This window comes from Rhododendron vialii, chromosome 9a, assembly GCF_030253575.1.
Source record: "Rhododendron vialii isolate Sample 1 chromosome 9a, ASM3025357v1".
Taxonomy (NCBI): domain Eukaryota; kingdom Viridiplantae; phylum Streptophyta; class Magnoliopsida; order Ericales; family Ericaceae; genus Rhododendron; species Rhododendron vialii.
In genome coordinates, this window is record NC_080565.1 from 39,498,118 (window position 1) to 39,509,076 (window position 10,959).

General features: G+C 37.0%; 1 protein-coding gene across 1 annotated transcript; it reads right to left on the reverse strand.

The window, feature by feature from the left end:
* Nucleotides 1-1,419: 1,419 nt before the first annotated feature.
* Nucleotides 1,420-4,361, reverse strand: LOC131299406 (abscisic acid receptor PYL8-like). The gene is made up of 3 exons (XM_058324938.1): nt 3,766-4,361; nt 2,363-2,578; nt 1,420-1,928 (listed from the first exon to the last, which is right to left on the reverse strand). The coding sequence occupies exons 1-3, from the start codon at nt 3,886-3,888 to the stop codon at nt 1,710-1,712; spliced, it is 558 nt and encodes a 185-aa protein (XP_058180921.1). The 5' UTR covers nt 3,889-4,361; the 3' UTR covers nt 1,420-1,709.
* Between the last annotated feature and the right edge of the window lie 6,598 nt (nt 4,362-10,959).

Below are 10,959 nucleotides of genomic sequence, written 5' to 3' on the forward strand. Positions count from 1 at the left end.
AGGGAGGAATGAGGATACGGGCTTTTGTGGCTCTTATATAACACATGGAGGGGGAAAAAGGAATTTCAATCTTTAATTACTTAAAACTCAACATATGTTTATGTCTAAAGTTTGTTCTTTTCTGTTGTATGGGATTTCAGAGCATTGGGAGTTTCTTGATTTGGCCAGTACAAATCATCTGGTTAGTAATGGAAAGATCCAGGCTTTCCACCATGGCGGCTTATGTCAGTCATATAATCATTTTAGTCATATCCTTCAAATTGTTGTGCACTTCCTCTCTCAATCTTCGCATTGTGCTAGCACTTTCAATCTTCGCTCTCCCGAATTTTAGTAGTTTAGGATGTGTTTTGAAGACTTTTTCACGCTCGAGCTTGCGCTCCCTCTCTCATACGCGCACGTGAATTATGTGACTTAAGCCGGAGCTTCTGCTACTATGCAGCCAACACATCTCTCTTTTCCTCCTCTACAAAAAGGACATCGATCCACACCTCTCTTTTCCTCCTCTAGGAAAAGGACATCGATCCAATCGTCTAGGAAGAGAAAAAAAACTTAGAAAAAAAAAACACAGAACAGAGGAGTTGTCCAAATGAAGGGCATGCACAATTAAAAAAAAAAACTCTAAGTAAAAGACTGGGAACAACCAACAGCCAGCCTGTCATACGTCCTTTACTATTTCCCGAAAGAATCCACTCCTATTCTTACGCATACCATTCTATGAACCTGGCCAGCCAAAAGAAAGGCCTTACAATAATACTACCCCACTTGGCAAATTAATTTCACATGTGACACACGACGTCCATTTCCTGCTTCTGCTCCATTTTACAGCAATTCCCTGCAATTTTTTATGGACCTAACAAGAGGAGAGCACTTTCCAGATTCTACAAGTACCAGTAAACTGATATCCTGAGAAGCTGACACAGTAAGAATGAGAACGAAGCCTGATGTCATCGGATCGAAAAATTATCCAATGCCCATAGAAGACCTCCCCTTCCGTCACATTTGGTGTGGGCCCAAGACAATTGTGTAGCTCCATCCCAATGTGGTGAAAAATGGGACGGGGCATCACGTGGCAGGGCAGTGAATAGTCTCCCCATCAGATCGCAATGCTAGCCAAAGAGGTCACTTTTGACAAGCCTAAACAGGAATTCCAGACCTCCCACAGACCTTAAATTATCATTTCAACACGATGGCTGGTAGATAATAGAAAATGATACTAATGGTGCAGCGAAATAAACAATACAAGTCCTTGTTCTTTAATAAGGAGATTCACAGCTAGCTACAGGTTTACCTTTTCCCACATGCACCAGCAGGAACAGAAGCTACAACTAAGCTTTCACATGGAAAATAGATCAACAAACCCCATGTCTTTCCGCCAACATCATTTACACCTAAAGCAATGAGACACGCACCCAATAGATCTGATAGAATAAGAACCTGGTCTTTCATTTTCACCTTCCATTCAAATGATGGGGTTTCGGAACCTTTTACAAAGCTTTGGTTCTTAAGCTACTAACAGGAAATCCAGCATAATTTAAAGACCAAGACACGAATCATAACAAACAAAAGGAAGAAGAGTGCAAGTGTACATAAAATGTGGAGTAACATCTACTACCCGTCCGCCTCCACAGACTCTAGGATTGAAAAGCCAAGGAGAAGCTTCATCCATGGTGTATAATCATAGCCTCCACCACAAATCTGGAGCATCACATCTACATACGGTCAATGGGCTCGGTCCTGTCCTGCACCGCCAATCGCTCCGACACATCAGCAAGTGATTTGAGATTGCATTTGATTAAGGCTTCTACAAAGTAGCATGTTTCGTCCTGGGTGTTTCCGTCGGGCACGTCTACCACAAAGGATTCTATCACTAGAGTCCCTGGTCTTCCATCAATGACTTCTGGGTGGACAGAAAGGATCGAAGAGTAGTTCTGGAAAATAGGGAAGGAAAAATTATAACAGCATGAAGATGACAAAACAAAGCAACCCAATGCCAGCGGGGAAACTATGGGTTCTTGAATTGGCAAAACAATGCTGGCAGTGAATGTAATCAAAAAAAAAAAAGGCTAGCTTCATTGTGAATATCTACTTCAATTTCCACTTATTTCTTTCTAGCTATTCAACAAATTACACCATAAGTGGGGAGCACACCTAGTTTTTCCTGCAAATCCTAGGTAATGCAATTACTTACATCTCAAGCTCATTTACTACTTTGCATGTTCTTAGCCAAAAGGGAAGGAGTCACTTTTTTCCCAATAAAAAATACTTCTACAAGAAAAATTCAAATACGCAAACAGTGACCTGAAAACAAAAGGTGAGCAAAGATAGCTAAAATGAAAAAGAAATGGTTTTCAAGTTTTCATACCCTGAGTCTGTGATCACCACCCACAATCCTGATGCTAAGGATATGCTCCTCGTCGTCAAGAATTTCCAACCTTTCAGTGCTGGTTGTGGCCGGAAGCCCCGATTTAACATCAACTTCTCTTAGACTCCCAATTTCAAGATTTCCCTTCACAACACACCTGCTGATGAACGGCTTGTACTTTTGCGGCTGATCAAATCTCCTCACCAAGGACCAAACCTGAGTCAAAACAGAAACATTTTCAGGGAGCACCCAAACAAATTGTTGAACTCCAGAAGACCAATAACTCATAAATCTCCTCAACAACCAGATAATCCGATACCTTGTAAAGACAACTATCCAGAATCATAAGGGCCAAAAAAAAAATGAAGAACCGAACAACCATCCAATATTTGCCTAACAAAATACATTGGGTATCAGACTTTTTTACGGGTAATTTGAGGAGGCGCAAACTCTAATCTCAGTATTGCAGAAACAGCATCAGGCTAATGCAAGGGCATCATATTTTATCCAGAGGGCAGTTAATAGCACGGTGCATAATTAACTTTCAATTATATGCATATCAAAAAATTTTTTTTTAACAGCAATTATATGCATATCTTATCCAGTTATCCTTACATGTTTCTTTTTCAAAATTTGCCAAATATAGGAAAGTATATCATCAACCGTTTTTCTCCAAATAAGGGAACTTTCGCAACCAACCAACAACGGAGTCCTCCAATATCTAGAGAGAGAGAGAGAGGGAGGGAGGGAGGGAGAGAGATCATCTAACACAAATGTAAGCTAAATTCCATATTGAGAAAGCTAGGGAAAAAAATGAAATAAAAATAAAAATCCGAAAACAATCATTTGAGCCATGAGAAAACAATTTGCGCAATTCAGCTGGGCCTGAAACAACACTTCTTCTATCGTCAAAGCAATGCAAATAAAAACTAAGAAAACCATACATAAGATTCAAACTTCTCAGCAAGAGAAACTGAGGCCGAAAAGAGACTGCAGATCGAATTGCAAAGTATCGGTCAAACATAAAAAGTCAACCACGGCACCACTAGAATTATCCAAAACCAGAAATCTAAACAATTGTCCGCCACGAATTGCATAGAACACCATCGAATCTCAACAATATCCGTAATCGAATTGACCTAGATTAGAGAAAAACCTAAGTTCGTCATCAATCCCGACGCCTTTTTTGCGGTGGTTAGTAACCGCTTCAGCTTAATCATAATTCCGCAACACCACAGTCAACGTGTTTTTCTGCTTCGACTAAAATTCAAAATCTACAATTTGCTGCAGCAAAATCTAAAACAATAATCTAAAATCTGTTTCCACGTGTCTATCGCAAGCACCACCAATAAATGTAACAAGTGACTACGAATCGGAAATTATAGAGAGTTTCTGATTATTACGAGATGGACGGGGGCCTTGATGTGCTTGACTAGAGTGGAACTGCATTGATTCTCAGCGGGGTAGTGTCTGTGGTGCTTCCGAATGTACTCTTTCTCCACGCTGCTAAATCCATTAGCGTTCATCTCTCTCTTTCTCTCTCTCTCTCTCTCTCTCTCTCTAGACGTATAGCAGCAAGCTCCTTCCGAAGTCAGCTCTCTCTCTCTCTCTCTCTCTCTCTCTCTCTCTCTAGAACCGTAGCATCAACAACGCAACGCAACGCAACGCAACTCTGTCTATCTCTACGTACGCCTGGGGAATAATTGAGCGGTAAAGCCTCCGATGACGGAAAAGGAAAACTTCCCCACGAACTCGAGTCGAGAGTTGAGTCAGCAGGCAGCGAGGAAAGCCAGCGCCATAGGTAACGGTTGTTGCATTTATTTTAGCGGAAGCAACCTCCACCCACTACAATCTCATCGCCTCAACTATAATAATATTATTCACGATATACACACATACATTGTATATATATATATACACACACAGATAGAGATAGTTAGATAGATAGATACAGTGTTTCGTTTAGATTTTTCTTATCGCTTTTGCTTTGCTTTGCTTTGGTTTCAGTATTATCCTGAAAGGCAATATATATGCCCTGGGGAGCTTGTGAATTTACTCATGTGCCACTTGTTTTGTCCGTTTCTTCCTTCTTTTTGTACAGTGACATATAATGTCTAAGATGCCCTTTCGATGAGGGCAAAAAGCAGCGAAACAAGCCGCTTTGCTTTCTCTTGGTCTTGTTGCTGTAAATTTTCTTTGAAAGAATTGGAGAATTTTTTTTAAAAAAACTTTAAAACGTTTTTTAAATGTCCACCACGATTCTGTGTATCATTTTTAATTATTTATATCTCTTAATGTGTATTACTAAAAATATACAATATGAATTTTGTTTGATAAATCTCAATTATTTCTATAAAATAATTATTTTAAAAATGAGGAGTGTTAGGTACAAAGAAAATCTACCTAGAAATTACCCCGAATGGGCAAATCAACAGTACAGATACAATTCAAAGTGAATCTGTACCATTGATTTGCTCGTTCGGGGTCATTTCCGGATAAATTTTCTTTGCACTTAGCATCTCTCTTTAAAAATATAAAACATAATATATGTTGAAAGATACTCCCTCCGTCCAGATTTAATAGTCCCTCGTTCAGTTTTAACCGGATAAAAAATAAGTTATATCTTTAAATTGGTAATAAATTTTATATCATATAAGAATTTTGTTTGATCGATATCAATTAGTTATATAAGACAATATTTTTAAAATTACATAAAATATTATAAATTACAATATATAATCGATTGAAAAATGACACTGACACCCAAAAAGAATTATTAAATCCGGACGAATGAAGTATAAATCATTAAAAATGACACGCAAAACCGTAATAAATAACTAAATTGGGACAAGGGAGTACTTGAGCATCCACGTAAGGATCTTTATTTGGTCATTTTCGGTAAAGTACCGAGGAAACGTTCAACTTTGGACTTGCATCAGTCTCGTCTCCCCAACATTTCATTTTACAAATGCTACAATTCCTCTTTTCTTTCCGCAAGTAACTGTTCAACCGGTAGAAGTATTTTAATAGTTTTCTTAATTAAATTTTGTTTTCGCTTGCTTTAACATTCTAATGTAGTAATGGAATATCCCTATGTCCCTAAATAAATGTCCAGCGCACAAATTTGGGCCTTTAAAATGATGCATTTTACTAAAAAACTTAAATTTTTTTTATAACTTAAAAGAACTCATTGATATCTATTAATTTGTGAAAAAAAATTGATTTTTTTAACGAAAAAAATACATCTTTTTAAGGATCTAAGTTTGTGCATCGAATATTTATTTAGAGACAGAGTGAGTATATTTTAAAAATGGAATAAAGAAAAATAGTGGAATAGCTTTGATATAAAGAGGTTGATACAGTATACATTTTAAAACGTAACTAAAGTAATAAAGTGACTTATCCAAGCTAAACCCAGCATTTTCCACGCTCTTTCTTGGGCACTTTGCCCCCGCTCCAACGACGACATAGCCTAGCCCTTTTGTGGTTATACATATTATTATTTCCACAGCAGGTGGAAACGGTGGGTTTGCCGACCACCATCGTTGTGGGTTTTACAGTGCATTTATTGGTGATCTGAACTTCCGTTCATCTTGTAAAGGCCAGCTTACCGAGTAGTAGATTCGCACAAAAAGAGAAAAGAAAACAGCTTGATCGATGATCTGAACTGTTCATATTGTAACCTCTACTATTATTGCATAGATGATGCCCTCTCAATCTTTTATTCTCCTTAATTTGATTATTTAAAATATATTTTTAATAAAACTTCATTGTTTACACTGCATGGTCGCTCAGTACTCGTGTAGACTCATTATGTGACTTAGGTAACCCGACGTGATATATCGCGCCAAAGAGCCCGGTACTGGGAGGCTTCACGCCGTAAAATTTGCTTAGACAGCGCATGTGTTGTCCATAGAGATTAGATTAATCGAAGAGCTTTTTTTTTTTTTTTCAACATTATATACATCAGCAGGAGTTAGTAAGAGGTGTTAGAATTAGCAAGAGGGGGCCCAGAGGTTATCTATAGTCTCAGCTCCCAAAGCCCCGTCCTCCGTTTGACTTGAATCCTGATCACTACTGGAATAAGAAAGATGAGCAACTAACTTCACTAGAAATCGTTCTCAGAGAACATGGTTTACACGCCATGCATTATATATATATGTATATATATAATTATAAATAAACGAGATTGTGGCGTACCTTATTCCGGAGCCGATTACGGGAGGTGGTGCTTGGAAAGTTGGGTGCACGTGATTGAGGAGGAGTAGGAGTAGAAAAGTTCGTACGACCCAGCCCATAAAAACTATTCTGATCTGGGTTTATAATTAGAGAAGAGAATTGTGGAGTCAATTAAGCTTCTTTTTTTTCTTTTTTTTTCCCGTTCTACAGTGGAGTATTTCCATCCTCAATGACCCTTACCTTATCTGCAAATGTAAGCATGATTTGTCAAAAAAACTAAACCAAACCTTACGTACCCGCAAATTGAATAATTAATTGTGATTGGGGCTCTCAGTCAGTCAGTCAGTCAGTCACGGTCATTTTCAGCTGCAGCTTGCATTGATCAGGTCAAGGAATTTTGTACAACAAAGAAAAGATATATATATACAGTCCAGATCGAATGAGGAATTCCTTACGGCCTTACGGTGCGGTACTCTTCTTTTTCGATCGAATTGCGACGATCCGAGCCGCTCAAAGTGTGCAGAACTTGATTTTAAGAGTACACGCGAGAAATTGGCAAAAAAATTGATCGGGAAGGGCTTGATCCGAGCAGTTTTTTACTGAACCGTTCAATAAAAAACTGTTCGAATCAAGCCCTTCCTGATCATTTTTTTTGCTGATTTCTTATAAGTCCCTTTAAAATCACGTTCTGATCACTTTGAGAGGCTCGAATCGTCGTAATTCGATCGGAAAAAGGGAGTCCCGCACGGTAAGATCATGCGGGATTCCTTAGGATATCCGGACTGATATATATATATTTCAACCAACCCACCTTAATTACAGGGGATATATGGAAACATATATATATGGACAAGAAACGGGTCAATGATTTGAAGGGATATACTATATGTATGGAGGAGCCATGGAGGATTTCTTTGACATTGAGGCGACTAGATAAGATCAGATTTCTAGACACATTTTCTTTTGTATGTATCTCGAATTTATAGAAATGACTTCTTACCTTCTCTTTGTTCCCCCGACCCCGCTATTTAAAAGTAAAAAAGGCCCAAAAAAATACTACTAAAAAGAAGGTAAGAAGAAGTGGTAAAAGCAAATAAAGAGTGGAAGAAGAGTTGTACTGAAGAATCTTTTTCAGAATCATACCAAGTTCATTTGTGGATTCATTTTACTGGACTATATCAGTTGCTGGTTGGTTTTTTTTTTTTTTTTAAGAAAACCATCTCATCACTCATTTTTAATTTTCTATCTTTCCAAATGGCAGATCAATGGAGACGTCACCGTGATCTGGTGAAGTCATATCGTTGCATCACTACGAGAAATGGAGCTGCTTTTTGTGACAGGAGTAATTACCGACGCAAATGATCACTGTTTGCAACGGTAAATTAACCCGTCGCAAAAAACAACAACAACTGTTATTTGTGATTATTTTTGGCCGGGTAATGGATAAAGGCAAAAGGCCTTTCCTAATTCCTACGGCAACAGCTATTCATATTTTTCCCCGAATCCTCACAAATTTAAGTTAAACGTCGTAAATACTTGCTGATTATTAACCGCTGCAACGGTATTTTCCGACGCAAAAAAAGTTTTGTTTCTTGTAGTGCATGGACCCACATAAAAATAAGCCCCGTTGATTAGTAGAAAGATATATATATATATACACACACACACGGCAAGTGTGTGTGATGGAAATCTAAAATTTCTAACGAGTTCTCAGCCGCAAAATTAAGTTAGGAGTAAAACGAAGCAGCTGAGAGTTGAGAGAGATGGCAGGTAGAGCATCAAAACTTTGAAAACGATTGGTTTCCACTTTTGGCTTCTTATTTAGCTGAGAGAGAAAAAATCACTCTAAAGTTTAATAAATGAAACGGATTGTGATTTTGTGATTTGTCTTCCATAAAATTATGCAAAGAAATTGAGCAGCAAATATTTTCACCGTTCAGTCTTTGCTACTCCCTCCGTTCCTAAATTGACAAGTCCATTATGAAAAGACATGCAATTTTCGGACTAAAAATTAAAGCACTTCCGTGTATCGTTTTTCAAATTTCTTGACACCGAATTAAAGATCGCAATTAGTTTTTTAATTTGGTGTCAAAAAAATTATAAAACAATCCATAGAAGAGCCTTATTTTTTTCCCGAAAATTGCACGTTATTTCGCAGTGGACTGTCACTTAGGAAAAGGTGGAGTACTTTTCTTTAGTTTCCAAAAAAACCAAAAGAGTAGGAAAATAATTAGTTTCCATTCTTTTCTTATTCTTTTTTTTATCGGACATTCTTTCCTTACCTTCCAAACAGAGTGTGGCTTTTTGGACCAAGATGCTTCGGATTTTCCAAACTTCGCCTCCATGTTTGTAGCCGTGGTGTGAAGTTTGCGGCCGTGGTTTCCATATTTGCCAATAAGCCAATTTTTCTCCATATTTGCCAATCAGCCAAAAATAAGTCAATAAGTCAAATTTTTCGTCTTTATTCAACAAAAATTGGATTTCGATCGTAATTTTTTACTTTTTAGATTCCTCTCGTCATAACGAAACAATAATCCCCAAAAAATTGACAAAAACCTAACAAATGCGAAAAAAATTTAAATAAAGACAAAAAATAAACCACTTGACTTATTTAGCCGAACAATCTTATTGAATATAGTAGTATTTTTTTGACAATGAAAGTTACATTCTAAGAGTTACTATTACGGAACACTACATCACTTAAATAAAGTCCAAAGCAACTATGTTAAGCCCATAATACTCCCTACATCTCTATTTTGTAGTCCCTCGTTTCATTCTTTCTTTGTTTTTGAACTGCCTCGTTTCATTCTAACCGAATAGTAAATTGATTATATTTTCAATTGGTAACACTTTTTATATGCATTATAGATCTTGTTTGATAACTCTCAATCAATACTATTAAACAAAGTTTTTGAAATCACCTAAAATCTCATAGATTTTAAGATATGCTCCCTCCGTCTGAAAATGTTTGTCCGGTCCGCAAAACGAGGACTCCAAAATAATGCATTTCTTTCAAGAAAAAGTTTGACCTTTTTTCATAAATTAAAAGAACTCATCGATATCTAGTGAATTATTGAAAAAAAATTGAATTTGTCTTGCAAAAATTGTACTCCCTCCGTCCCTTATTTATAGTTCGGTATTCCATTTTAGGCTGTCCCTTAATAAGTGTCCATTTTGTAAAGTTAATGGGTAAAAGTTGGTGAATTGTCTATTTTGTCCCTAAAAGTAGATTCCATTTTAAAAATTAAGTGAGTAAAAGTGTAATGATGATGGGTAAGTAGGGAAAGTGGAGGAAAAAGTTGATGTGAAAGGTATAATGATTATGTCTTTTTAATAAGTTGGAATTACGAAGCAGGACACTTAAAAAGGGACGGAGGGAGTATTATTTTTACATCATCGTTTTGAGGATCGGACAAACATTTTGAGATAGAGGGAGATCAATTGAAAAGTGACACGGACTTCCAAAACGGACTAAAAAATTGGGACGGAGGAAGTAATTCTAAAAATACCCCTATACAGAAAAATTAATAATCAATTATTGCATTCGGCAAAAAATCTTACTAATTTATTTCATCCCAGAAGAGAGGGGAATAGGGGATCAAAATTCAGTTTGGGAAACGTGTGTTGAGGAGAGAAACGTAATTTGATAATGGAATACTTTGTGAGCAGCCATGGAAATACTTTCTAGCTCACATATGATTTGACACACAAAAATATACTGTACTACTTTATAAGGTTGAGTTAAATAATGGAAGTATCACACAATAGTGAGAGATTCACATGTGCCCCAACTATAAGTGTTAAACTAAACAAAAAAACAAAATCTGCAATTGGAAAGAGACAAAATTAAGTGTTTATTGGGAAATTTTTTAAGCTAGCATATGGCATCATCAATTGGTGGACTGATTTGATTAGGTGGGATGGTTATGCCGTTGATTGTTAATGTGTATAATTGATTAAGAAAGAATCTTTTTTTTTTTAAATTTGGACAGCCGTGAACCCACCGAGAGAGAATCACTAAAGGTTAGTTAAAAGGTGATTCAAATTGCATTAGTGTGATCTGTTATCAAGCATTAATTTGGCACCCACCCATCAATTTAAAATTCTGAGAGAGGTAGTTGATGTTTCGTCAGTCCAGTAGGGATTAGCATCATGAATTTATAATTTACCTAAATGGAGCTGCTTTGTGAGGTTATTTCTTGTAGTCTTCCACCTAATTATATCGTGCTTGTACTCCCGCTCAAATCGAAGGAACATGGACTAATTGGATAGTATACTGTTGTTGTTGCGTTTTATTAAGAGGTCAAGGGTTCAATCCTCTCACCCAATTACGACTTCTTGATGTACCGAGTCAGGATACCGACTTTGCTGATTGACTATGACCTCCCAATATGCAAAATATAAGAAAGAGTAATATC